The following is a 14,463-nucleotide window of genomic DNA, read 5'->3' on the forward strand; positions in this document are numbered from 1 at the left end:
CTCTCACTCTGTCCCTCTCTCTCTATAAGATATACAGCTATCTCTCACTCTGTCCCTCTCTCTCTATAAGATACACAGCTATCTCTCACTCTGTCCCTCTCTCTCTATAAGATACACAGCTATCTCTCACTCTGTCCCTCTCTCTCTATAAGATACACAGCTATCTCTCACTCTGTCCCTCTCTCTCTATAAGATACACAGCTATCTCTCACTCTGTCCCTCTCTCTCTATAAGATACACAACTATCTCTCACTCTGTCCCTCTCTCTCTATAAGATACACAACTATCTCTCACTCTGTCCCTCTCTCTCTATAAGATACACAGCTATCTCTCACTCTGTCCCTCTCTCTCTATAAGATACACAACTATCTCTCACTCTGTCCCTCTCTCTCTATAAGATACACAACTATCTCTCACTCTGTCCCTCTCTCTCTATAAGATACACAACTATCTCTCACTCTGTCCCTCTCTCTCTATAAGATACACAGCTATCTCTCACTCTGTCCCTCTCTCTCTATAAGATACACAACTATCTCTCACTCTGTCCCTCTCTCTCTATAAGATACACAGCTATCTCTCACTCTGTCCCTCTCTCTCTATAAGATACACAGCTATCTCTCACTCTGTCCCTCTCTCCCTCTCTATAAGATACACAGGTATCTCTCACTCTGTCCCTCTCTCTCTCTATAAGATACACATCTATCTCTCACTCTGTCCCTCTCTCTCTATAAGATACACAGCTATCTCTCACTCTGTCCCTCTCTCTCTCTATAAGATACACAACTATCTCTCACTCTGTCCCTCTCTCTCTATAAGATACACAGCTATCTCTCACTCTGTCCCTCTCTCTCTCTATAAGATACACATCTATCTCTCACTCTGTCCCTCTCTCTCTCTATAAGATACACAGCTATCTCTCACTCTTTCCCTCTCTCTCTATAAGATATACAGCTATCTCTCACTCTGTCCCCCTCTCTCTCTATAAGATACACAGCTATCTCTCACTCTTTCCCTCTCTCTCTATAAGATACACAACTATCTCTCACTCTGTCCCTCTCTCTCTATAAGATACACAGCTATCTCTCACTCTGTCCCCCTCTCTCTCTATAAGATACACAGCTATCTCTCACTCTTTCCCTCTCTCTCTATAAGATACACAACTATCTCTCACTCTGTCCCTCTCTCTCTATAAGATACACAGCTATCTCTCACTCTTTCCCTCTCTCTCTATAAGATACACAACTATCTCTCACTCTTTCCCTCTCTCTCTATAAGATATACAGCTATCTCTCACTCTGTCCCCCTCTCTCTCTATAAGATACACAGCTATCTCTCACTCTTTCCCTCTCTCTCTATAAGATACACAACTATCTCTCACTCTGTCCCTCTCTCTCTATAAGATACACAGCTATCTCTCACTCTGTCCCTCTCTCTCTATAAGATACACAGCTATCTCTCACTCTGTCCCTCTCTCTCTATAAGATACACAGCTATCTCTCACTCTGTCCCTCTCTCTCTATAAGATACACAGCTATCTCTCACTCTGTCCCTCTCTCTCTATAAGATACACATCTATCTCTCACTCTGTCCCTCTCTCTCTATAAGATACACAGCTATCTCTCACTCTGTCCCTCTCTCCCTCTCTATAAGATACACAGCTATCTCTCACTCTGTCCCTCTCTCTCTATAAGATACACAGCTATCTCTCACTCTGTCCCTCTCTCCCTCTCTATAAGATACACAGCTATCTCTCACTCTGTCCCTCTCTCTCTATAAGATACACAACTATCTCTCACTCTGTCCCTCTCTCTCTATAAGATACACAGCTATCTCTCACTCTGTCCCTCTCTCTCGATAAGATACACAGCTATCTCTCACTCTGTCCCTCTTTCTCTATAAGACACACAGCTATCTCTCACTCTGTCCCTCTCTCTCGATAAGATACACAGCTATCTCTCACTCTGTCCCTCTCTCTCTATAAGATACACAACTATCTCTCACTCTGTCCCTCTCTCTCTATAAGATACACAGCTATCTCTCACTCTGTCCCTCTCTCTCTATAAGACACACAGCTATCTCTCACTCTGTCCCTCTCTCTCGATAAGATACACAGCTATCTCTCACTCTGTCCCTCTCTCTCGATAAGATACACAGCTATCTCTCACTCTGTCCCTCTCTCTCTATAAGATACACAGCTATCTCTCACCCTGTCCCTCTCTCTCTATAAGATACACAGCTATCTCACACTCTGTCCCTCTCTCTCTCTATTATATACACAGGTATCACTCACTCTGTCCCTCTCTCTCTCTATAAGATACACAGCTATCTCTCACTCTGTCTCTCTCTCTCTCTATAAGACACACAGCTATCTCTCACTCTGTCCCTCTCTCTCGATAAGATACACAGCTATCTCTCACTCTGTCCCTCTCTCTCTCTATAAGACACACAGCTATCTCTCACTCTGTCCCTCTCTCTCGATAAGATACACAGCTATCTCTCACTCTGTCCCTCTCTCTCGATAAGATACACAGCTATCTCTCACTCTGTCCCTCTCTCTCTATAAGATACACAGCTATCTCTCACTCTGTCCCTCTCTCTCTATAAGATACACAGCTATCTCACACTCTGTCCCTCTCTCTCTCTATAAGATACACAGCTATCTCTCACTCTGTCTCTCTATCTCTATAAGATACACAGCTATCTCTCACTCTTTCCCTCTCTCTCTATAAGATACACAGCTATCTCTCACTCTGTCCCTCTCTCTCTATAAGATACACAGCTATCTCTCACTCTGTCCCTCTCTCTCTCTATTATATACACAGGTATCACTCACTCTGTCCCTCTCTCTCTCTATAAGATACACAGCTATCTCTCACTCTGTCTCTCTCTCTCTATAAGATACACAGCTATCTCTCACTCTGTCCCTCTCTCTCTATAAGATACACAGCTATCTCTCACTCTGTCCCTCTCTCTCTATAAGATACACAGCTATCTCTCACTCTGTCCCTCTCTCTCTATAAGATACACAGCTATCTCTCACTCTGTCCCTCTCTCTCTATAAGATACACAGCTATCTCTCACTCTTTCCCTCTCTCTCTATAAGATACACAGCTATCTCTCACTCTGTCCCTCTCTCTCTATAAGATACACAGCTATCTCTCACTCTGTCCCTCTCTCTCTATAAGATACACAGCTATCTCACACTCTGTCCCTCTCTCTCTCTATTATATACACAGGTATCACTCACTCTGTCCCTCTCTCTCTCTATAAGATACACAGCTATCTCTCACTCTGTCTCTCTCTCTCTATAAGATACACAGCTATCTCTCACTCTTTCCCTCTCTCTCTATAAGATACACAGCTATCTCTCACTCTGTCCCTCTCTCTCTATAAGATACACAGCTATCTCTCACTCTGTCCCTCTCTCTCTATAAGATACACAGCTATCTCTCACTCTGTCCCTCTCTCTCTATAAGATACACAGCTATCTCTCACTCTGTCCCTCTCTCTCTATTATATACACAGGTATCACTCACTCTGTCCCTCTCTCTCTCTATAAGATACACAGCTATCTCTCACTCTGTCCCTCTCTCTCTATAAGATACACAGCTATCTCTCACTCTGTCCCTCTCTCTCTCTCTATAAGATACACAACTATCTCTCACTCTGTCCCTCTCTCTCTATAAGATACACAGCTATCTCTCACTCTGTCCCTCTCTCTCTATAAGATACACAGCTATCTCTCACTCTGTCCCTCTCTCTCTATAAGATACACAGCTATCTCTCACTCTGTCCCTCTCTCTCTCTCTATAAGATACACAGCTATCTCTCACTCTGTCCCTCTCTCTCTATAAGATACACAGCTATCTCTCACTCTTTCCCTCTCTCTCTATAAGATACACAGCTATCTCTCACTCTGTCCCTCTCTCTCTATAAGATACACAGCTATCTCTCACTCTGTCCCTCTCTCTCTATAAGATACACAGCTATCTCTCACTCTTTCCCTCTCTCTCTATAAGATACACAGCTATCTCTCACTCTGTCCCTCTCTCTCTATAAGATACACAGCTATCTCTCACTCTGTCCCTCTCTCTCTATAAGATACACAGCTATCTCTCACTCTGTCCCTCTCTCTCTATAAGATACACAGCTATCTCTCACTCTGTCCCTCTCTCTCTCTCTATAAGATACACAGCTATCTCTCACTCTGTCCCTCTCTCTCTATAAGATACACAACTATCTCTCACTCTGTCCCTCTCTCTCTATAAGATACACAGCTATCTCTCACTCTGTCCCTCTCTCTCTCTATAAGATACACATCTATCTCTCACTCTGTCCCTCTCTCTCTCTATAAGATACACATCTATCTCTCACTCTGTCCCTCTCTCTCTATAAGATACACAGCTATCTCTCACTCTGTCCCTCTCTCTCTCTATAAGATACACAGCTATCTCTCACTCTTTCCCTCTCTCTCTATAAGATACACAGCTATCTCTCACTCTGTCCCTCTCTCTCTATAAGATACACAGCTATCTCTCACTCTGTCCCTCTCTCTCTATAAGATACACAACTATCTCTCACTCTGTCCCTCTCTCTCTATAAGATACACAGCTATCTCTCACTCTGTCCCTCTCTCTCTATAAGATACACAACTATCTCTCACTCTGTCCCTCTCTCTCTATAAGATACACAGCTATCTCTCACTCTGTCCCTCTCTCTCTATAAGATACACAACTATCTCTCACTCTGTCCCTCTCTCTCTATAAGATACACAGCTATCTCTCACTCTGTCCCTCTCTCTCTATAAGATACACAGCTATCTCTCACTCTGTCCCTCTCTCTCTATAAGATACACAGGTATCTCTCACTCTGTCCCTCTCTCTCTCTATAAGATACACATCTATCTCTCACTCTGTCCCTCTCTCTCTATAAGATACACAGCTATCTCTCACTCTGTCCCTCTCTCTCTCTATAAGATACACAACTATCTCTCACTCTGTCCCTCTCTCTCTATAAGATACACAGCTAACTCTCACTCTGTCCCTCTCTCTCTCTATAAGATACACATCTATCTCTCACTCTGTCCCTCTCTCTCTCTATAAGATACACAGCTATCTCTCACTCTTTCCCTCTCTCTCTATAAGATACACAGCTATCTCTCACTCTGTCCCTCTCTCTCTATAAGATACACAGCTATCTCTCACTCTGTCCCTCTCTCTCTATAAGATACACAGCTATCTCTCACTCTGTCCCTCTCTCTCTATAAGATACACAGCTATCTCTCACTCTGTCCCTCTCTCTCTATAAGATACACAGCTAACTCTCACTCTGTCCCTCTCTCTCTCTATAAGATACACATCTATCTCTCACTCTGTCCCTCTCTCTCTCTATAAGATACACAGCTATCTCTCACTCTTTCCCTCTCTCTCTATAAGATACACAGCTATCTCTCACTCTGTCCCTCTCTCTCTATAAGATACACAACTATCTCTCACTCTGTCCCTCTCTCTCTATAAGATACACAACTATCTCTCACTCTGTCCCTCTCTCTCTATAAGATACACAGCTATCTCTCACTCTGTCCCTCTCTCTCTATAAGATACACAACTATCTCTCACTCTGTCCCTCTCTCTCTATAAGATACACAGCTATCTCTCACTCTGTCCCTCTCTCTCTATAAGATACACAGCTATCTCTCACTCTGTCCCTCTCTCCCTCTCTATAAGATACACAGGTATCTCTCACTCTGTCCCTCTCTCTCTCTATAAGATACACATCTATCTCTCACTCTGTCCCTCTCTCTCTATAAGATACACAGCTATCTCTCACTCTGTCCCTCTCTCTCTCTATAAGATACACAACTATCTCTCACTCTGTCCCTCTCTCTCTATAAGATACACAGCTATCTCTCACTCTGTCCCTCTCTCTCTCTATAAGATACACATCTATCTCTCACTCTGTCCCTCTCTCTCTCTATAAGATACACAGCTATCTCTCACTCTTTCCCTCTCTCTCTATAAGATATACAGCTATCTCTCACTCTGTCCCCCTCTCTCTCTATAAGATACACAGCTATCTCTCACTCTTTCCCTCTCTCTCTATAAGATACACAACTATCTCTCACTCTGTCCCTCTCTCTCTATAAGATACACAGCTATCTCTCACTCTGTCCCCCTCTCTCTCTATAAGATACACAGCTATCTCTCACTCTTTCCCTCTCTCTCTATAAGATACACAACTATCTCTCACTCTGTCCCTCTCTCTCTATAAGATACACAGCTATCTCTCACTCTTTCCCTCTCTCTCTATAAGATACACAACTATCTCTCACTCTTTCCCTCTCTCTCTATAAGATATACAGCTATCTCTCACTCTGTCCCCCTCTCTCTCTATAAGATACACAGCTATCTCTCACTCTTTCCCTCTCTCTCTATAAGATACACAACTATCTCTCACTCTGTCCCTCTCTCTCTATAAGATACACAGCTATCTCTCACTCTGTCCCTCTCTCTCTATAAGATACACAGCTATCTCTCACTCTGTCCCTCTCTCTCTATAAGATACACAGCTATCTCTCACTCTGTCCCTCTCTCTCTATAAGATACACAGCTATCTCTCACTCTGTCCCTCTCTCTCTATAAGATACACATCTATCTCTCACTCTGTCCCTCTCTCTCTATAAGATACACAGCTATCTCTCACTCTGTCCCTCTCTCTCTCTCTATAAGATACACAGCTATCTCTCACTCTGTCCCTCTCTCTCTATAAGATACACAGCTATCTCTCACTCTGTCCCTCTCTCTCTATAAGATACACAGCTATCTCTCACTCTGTCCCTCTCTCTCTATAAGATACACAACTATCTCTCACTCTGTCCCTCTCTCTCTATAAGATACACAACTATCTCTCACTCTGTCCCTCTCTCTCTATAAGATACACAGCTATCTCTCACTCTGTCCCTCTCTCTCTATAAGATACACAACTATCTCTCACTCTGTCCCTCTCTCTCTATAAGATACACAACTATCTCTCACTCTGTCCCTCTCTCTCTATAAGATACACAGCTATCTCTCACTCTGTCCCTCTCTCTCTATAAGATACACAACTATCTCTCACTCTGTCCCTCTCTCTCTATAAGATACACAACTATCTCTCACTCTGTCCCTCTCTCTCTATAAGATACACAACTATCTCTCACTCTGTCCCTCTCTCTCTATAAGATACACAACTATCTCTCACTCTGTCCCTCTCTCTCTATAAGATACACAGCTATCTCTCACTCTGTCCCTTTCTCTCTATAAGATACACAGCTATCTCTCACTCTGTCCCTCTCTCTCTCTATAAGATACACAGCTATCTCTCACTCTGTCCCTCTCTCTCTCTATAAGATACACAGCTATCTCTCACTCTGTCCCTCTCTCTCTCTATAAGATACACAGCTATCTCTCACTCTGTCCCTCTCTCTCTCTATAAGATACACAGCTATCTCTCACTCTGTCCCTCTCTCTCTCTATAAGATACACAGCTATCTCTCACTCTGTCCCTCTCTCTCTCTATAAGATACACAACTATCTCTCACTCTGTCCCTCTCTCTCTATAAGATACACAGCTATCTCTCACTCTGTCCCTCTCTCTCTCTATAAGATACACAACTATCTCTCACTCTGTCCCTCTCTCTCTATAAGATACACAGCTATCTCTCACTCTGTCCCTCTCTCTCTCTATAAGATACACAGCTATCTCTCACTCTGTCCCTCTCTCTCTATAAGATACACAGCTATCTCTCACTCTGTCCCTCTCTCTCTATAAGATACACAGCTATCTCTCACTCTGTCCCTCTCTCTCTCTATAAGATACACAGCTATCTCTCACTCTGTCTCTCTCTCTATAAGATACACATCTATCTCTCACTCTGTCCCTCTCTCTCTATAAGATACACAGCTATCTCTCACTCTGTCCCTCTCTCTCTCTATAAGATACACAGCTATCTCTCACTCTGTCCCTCTCTCTCTCTATAAGATACACAGCTATCTCTCACTCTGTCCCTCTCTCTCTATAAGATACACAGCTATCTCTCACTCTTTCCCTCTCTCTCTATAAGATACACAGCTATCTCTCACTCTTTCCCTCTCTCTCTATAAGATACACAGCTATCTCTCACTCTGTCCCTCTCTCTCTATAAGATACACAGCTATCTCTCACTCTGTCCCTCTCTCTATAAGATACACAGCTATCTCTCACTCTGTCCCTCTCTCTATAAGATACACAGCTATCTCTCACTGTGTCCCTCTCTTTATATAAAACAAAGCTCTCCCTCTTTCTGTTTATCACCCCTATGTATAACTATATCTCCTGATTATCGATTTTTCAGCCAGGAATTGAGTCTCCCACTCTCCCCTAATGTTTCCAATAAATCCCAAACAAATCCCCCTTGTGACCTTGGTACCGTGTATCTGGAACAAGACAGAAATCCACAAACCCAGAATGGGCCAGAGGTGAGCCAATCATCAGCTATTGCTTTTGGTCGGGTTATACATGGAAAGATTGCAATGCCGTGATTTATAATGTTTATTTCTCATATCCCTCACCCTGTAGGAGTCGTTGGGGGTTCTTTATTCTCAGATTAACCACAGGCCTCATAGAAAGAAAGACAAAAAGGAGGATGTAAGTGCCGAGAGCGAGGGCAGCCCGGCGGTACTATACGCAGTCGTAGGAGCCACAGAACATCAACCTGTTTATGCAACTGTCCAAAAGAAATAAATCCTGTTGTGTTATCCCCCTACATAACAAATGAGCAGTCGCAGGCCTCACAGCGCAGAATTTCATCTTTCTACTTCCACTTTGTGCTTCACCGGAAATAGTTCCACCTCTCGGCTCCACAGAGAAGAGTGTAAGGACTCGGCGGAATATCTCTGGATAAGGCAAAGCTGGTACATATGTTATAACTACCTACAGCCGGATAATGGACTTTAACTGGGAAATAAAACAATTAAATAAATGTTACAAGGAAGGTCGATGGAAATGTTTCTCCTGTGAAGATACTGAGAGCTAAGGAATACTGCCATGGGAAAACCTTTTTGTTACAAAACCCATTAGTTAATAGAGCTTCTCCAGCAGAATCCTGCATTGTAATCTGTTTTTCCCATGGGGCTAGCCATAATCTTCATTTCCCAGGGTGCCCCAGGCATGACTAATGTATCTAAAACATTTATATGTACATATACATGATGTATCTATGATATTCCTCAATAGGTATAATGTATCTAGCTACCTGCGAATGTGGGGCTCAATATGTAGGCAAGACGATTCGGAAAGCTGGAACTTCGTTCCTTGAACATCTATCATCTGCGGAAAGGAAGGATTTTCAGTCGGCAATAGCCAAACATTTAGTTGAGAAACATGATAATAGTGGGCGTGTAACATTTCAGATTATAGTTAAACCCAAGATGAATACAGGTATAGGAGCCGTTATCCAGAATGCTTGGGACCAAGGGTATTCCGGATAAGGGGTCTTTCCATACCTTAAGTCTACTAAAAAAATCAATAAACCATTAATTAAACCCAATAGGAGTGTTTTGCATCCAATAAGGGGTAATTATATCTTAGTTGGGATCAAGTACAGGTACTGTTTTATTATTACAGAGAAAAGGGAATCATTTAACCATGAAATAAACCCAATAGGGCTGTTCTGCCCCCAATAAGGGGTAATTATATCTTAGTTGGGATCAAGTACAGGTACTGTTTTATTATTACAGAGAAAAGGGAATCATTTAACCATTAAATAAACCCAATAGGGCTGTTCTGCCCCAATAAGGGGTAATTATATCTTAGTTGGGATCAAGTACAGGTACTGTTTTATTATTACAGAGAAAAGGGAATCATTTAACCATGAAATAAACCCAATAGGGCTGTTCTGCCCCCAATAAGGGGTAATTATATCTTAGTTGGGATCAAGTACAGGTACTGTTTTATTATTACAGAGAAAAGGGAATCATTTAACCATGAAATAAACCCAATAGGGCTGTTCTGCCCCAATAAGGGGTAATTATATCTTAGTTGGGATCAAGTACAGGTACTGTTTTATTATTACAGAGAAAAGGGAATCATTTAACCATTAAATAAACCCAATAGGGCTGTTCTGCCCCAATAAGGGGTAATTATATCTTAGTTGGGATCAAGTACAGGTACTGTTTTATTATTACAGAGAAAAGGGAATCATTTAACCATTAAATAAACCCAATAGGACTGTTCTGCCCCCAATAAGGGGTAATTATATCTTAGTTGGGATCAAGTACAGGTACTGTTTTATTATTACAGAGAAAAGGGAATCATTTAACCATGAAATAAACCCAATAGAGCTGTTCTGCCCCAATAAGGGGTAATTATATCTTAGTTGGGATTAAGTACAGGTACTGTTTTATTATTACAGAGAAAAGGGAATCATTTAACCATTTAAATAAACCCAATAGGGCTGTTCTGCCCCAATAAGGGGTAATTATATCTTAGTTGGGATCAAGTACAGGTACTGTTTTATTATTACAGAGAAAAGGGAATCATTTAACCATGAAATAAACCCAATAGGGCTGTTCTGCCCCCAATAAGGGGTAATTATATCTTAGTTGGGATCAAGTACAGGTACTGTTTTATTATTACAGAGAAAAGGGAATCATTTAACCATTAAATAAACCCAATAGGGCTGTTCTGCCCCCAATAAGGGGTAATTATATCTTAGTTGGGATCAAGTACAGGTACTGTTTTATTATTACAGAGAAAAGAGAATCAGTTTTAAAATTCTGTATTATATGATTAAAATGGAGTCTATGGGAGATTGGCTTTCCGTAGTTCAGAGCTTTCTGGATAATGGGTTTCCGGATAAGGGATCCGATACCTGTTTTATGAAAGGTGATGAGGGTAAGAAGCTGTTGGAAAGGAGGTATATTGGATCTATCATCTTAAAACTACGGAACAATATGGGGGACATAACAGGGAATGGGAGGTCTCATGTTATTGTAAATAGTTTTTGGTGTAAATAATCTGAATGCTGCTATATATATATATATATGAATGATCTTAGCTTATAAATATATGGTGAAATCCCTTTGAATGTAATTGTATGCGCAACATGTACTACATTTGGTGATGCTATGATATCTAAAATTTAAAAGGTATGAAAAACCTTGGATTCTTATATGATTTGTTATACATAATTGTATTTAAATTGGACACACACTCTAGAGCTTAATTACTGTTATGGCTGGGGTCTTTTTTATCCCATGTTTGATGTATGCTGTTTTTATATATTTTTTGGCACTGACGGGGTTAATTGTTATAGTGGGTGTGAGTTGCTGTGCCTATTTAAGTATGGTTGACTTGGGACACCGTAGCAGCTTCTGAGGAAGAAGCATGAAGCTGTTTAAGGTGATTTTAAAAATGGAAATAAAATGGAAATAAAAGTTTTTATTAAGAAGTGATACAGTGCTCCACTTCCATTTCTCTTTTGTTGTAAAGTTCGCCTGTATCGGGGGCGCTGGGAGGCATGGCAGCACAGCTTGCTATCCTGGTGAGTGCTCCCCTGTGTTGATCAATGTATTTGCCACAGCCAGGTATCAGAATTGCACTCAATAGTAAGAAATCCAAGTCCGGCTTGGGACTCCTCCAGTTACATGGGAGTAGGAGAAACAATAGGTTAGCTGAAAGCAGTTCTAATGTGTAGCGCTGGCTGAAAGCTCAGACTCAGGCACACTTTACTGCTACGCTGCAAGTTGGAGTGATATCCCCCCCCCTCACCCCCAGCAGCCGATCAGCAGAACAATGGGAAGGGAGCAAGATAGCAGCTCCCAGTAGGTATCAGAATAGCACTCAATAGTAAGAAATCCAAGTCCGGCTTGGGACTCCTCCAGTTACATGGGAGTAGGAGAAACAATAGGTTAGCTGAAAGCAGTTCTAATGTGTAGCGCTGGCTGAAAGCTCAGACTCAGGCACAAGGCACTGAGATGGCGCCTACACACCAATATTACAGCTACAAATACATTTGTTGGTTCAAGAATAAAAGGTTAAATGGCAGAGGGAATTATTTGCTGTGTAACAGTGTCATTTAGAAATAAAAAGTGCCCCATAAATATCATGACAGTGTCCTTTTAAATCCTGGTCCCTTTGTGCTGCTGGGGCTGTGCCAGATTTCTTTCCAAGGGGCAAGCACGGTGTCACTGGGATTTGGGGTCAAAGCACCCCGATAACTGGACTACTTTGGATTTTGTGTTGTCAGATCTGTGCCACTGTGACAGAATGCTCTGTTATACAGATAGCTAGAATCTCAGCCATAAAGCAGGGCAGGACTGCTGCTTACAATGGGGGGATCAGATAGGATCTGTGCCACTGTGACAGAATGCTCTGTTATACAGATAGCTAGAATCTCAGCCATAAAGCAGGGCAGGACTGCTGCTTACAATGGGGGGGGATCAGATAGGATCTGTGCCACTGTGACAGAATGCTCTGTTATACAGATAGCTAGAATCTCAGCCATAAAGCAGGGCAGGACTGCTGCTTACAATGGGGGGGGATCAGATAGGATCTGTGCCACTGTGACAGAATGCTCTGTTATACAGATAGCTAGAATCTCAGCCATAAAGCAGGGCAGGACTGCTGCTTACAATGGGGGGATCAGATAGGATCTGTGCCACTGTGACAGAATGCTCTGTTATACAGATAGCTAGAATCTCAGCCATAAAGCAGGGCAGGACTGCTGCTTACAATGGGGGGATCAGATAGGATCTGTGCCACTGTGACAGAATGCTCTGTTATACAGATAGCTAGAATCTCAGCCATAAAGCAGGGCAGGACTGCTGCTTACAATGGGGGGGGGGGATCAGATAGGATCTGTGCCACTGTGACAGAATGCTCTGTTATACAGATAGCTAGAATCTCAGCCATAAAGCAGGGCAGGACTGCTGCTTACAATGGGGGGGGTCAGATAGGGATTTTTATTAAGAAATTAAAACATAAAACAGAAAATCAAACTTTCAATTACATATCAAAATGAAAATTCAATTACATAACATCAAAATGACATTTTAATTAAATAACATCCGAAGATTGCACCCATGTGAAATCCACCTCCCTCCACAGTTTAGCATTGTCCTTGTTAATGCCAATTTCTTTGAAACGGATGAAAAACAGTTCCCTCAAGATTCTTTTAACTGTTGGATCAATAGTTCCATCCTCCCCCCCGAAAGATTTACTGCACCTCATTATCCACAAAAAGTATCTAATGACAGTGAAAATCACAAAAAAGGTCTCATTATCCAAAGGATGCTTTCCCCTTACCAGCCCATACGCCCTTTCCCCATACGTGTGCCGACAGAACCTTCCAATTTTCAAAACTGACAGGACTTCATTATACAGAGCCCGAGATACCGAGCACTCTAATAAAAAGTGATTTGTGGTCTCTTCCACTTGGCACCCCCAGGGGCAGAGCCTGTTTACCACACTCAGATAGCTCAGATTGCCCCTAAGGAAGAGTTTCCCCTGGAAAGCCAGCCAGGCGTTATCCAGGAACTTGCCCGGGAGCCTATGGCCATTCAGGAACTTCAGGCAAGTTTTCATCTGTTCAGTTGTACAGTCTTTCAGGACTGGGGCAGAGATAAAAAAGGAATTCAATACAGACTCATATAACTGCTTCCTGGTAAGATTCCCTATTGCCCCAAAGTCCAAATTCCACTTCTTTATCAGCTTTAAGCCTAAAACTAAATGCTGTGGAAAGTACCCCCCCCCTAATCCGGACCCCCTTCACTCTACCGCCCTCCATCCAGTCTCTGATAAAAGGCGAAACCCAGGACCTGACACAGTTCTCCCACAGAGAACACGTCCTTTGGCCCAGATTCCCAAAATTAAATTTCAGGAAAATGGTGCCAAAGAACGCGATTGGACAAACCATCCCTAACCCCCCCTCTTTCTCTGCAGGAAAGTGACCCCTCTTTTAACTGGGTTCAGTCTGCTCCCCCAGAGCATCTGAAAGAACAGACTGTAGAGCCGAGCAGAGAGAGATTCTGGCAGGGGAAACACATAGGCAACAAAAAGAAACAACGGGATCAGAAAAGTCTTAATCAAATTAACCCTTTCTCTATAGGTCAGCTTCCAAGATTTCCAGCGCTGAACTTTTGCCAAACCAGCATCCAGTTTCTCTTCCCAATTTAACAGACCATTATCATTCCTCCCGAATTTAACTCCCAAGATTTTTACCTGCTCTGGGGCTACTGGGAAATTACCAACCTGAAAAGCTGGTTCCCCTTCTAGAACCCAAAAAGCTTCCGACTTTTCCCGATTGACAGAGGAGCCAGAGGCCCCCGAGTAACTTCTGATGCAATCAGTGACCACCTCAACCTCCGCCTGCTTAGAAACGATCACTGACACATCATCCGCATAGGCAACAAACCTGAGGGGCTGCCCGCCGGGCACACAGACCCC

General features: G+C 42.6%; 1 protein-coding gene across 1 annotated transcript in view; it reads left to right on the top strand.

Annotated features, from left to right (window-relative positions):
* LOC101734841 overlaps positions 1-9,510 on the top strand; it is a 29,827-nt gene extending 20,317 nt beyond the window's left edge. Inside the window, exons 7-8 of the mRNA XM_031899547.1 lie at positions 8,372-8,495; positions 8,596-9,510. Coding sequence (XP_031755407.1) covers positions 8,372-8,495; positions 8,596-8,760 — 289 coding nt within the window. The 3' untranslated portion in view covers positions 8,761-9,510. The remainder of the gene's footprint in view (positions 1-8,371; positions 8,496-8,595) is intronic.
* The last annotated feature ends 4,953 nt before the right edge of the window (positions 9,511-14,463 follow it).

This window comes from Xenopus tropicalis, chromosome 3 (assembly GCF_000004195.4).
Source record: "Xenopus tropicalis strain Nigerian chromosome 3, UCB_Xtro_10.0, whole genome shotgun sequence".
Lineage (NCBI taxonomy): Eukaryota > Metazoa > Chordata > Amphibia > Anura > Pipidae > Xenopus > Xenopus tropicalis.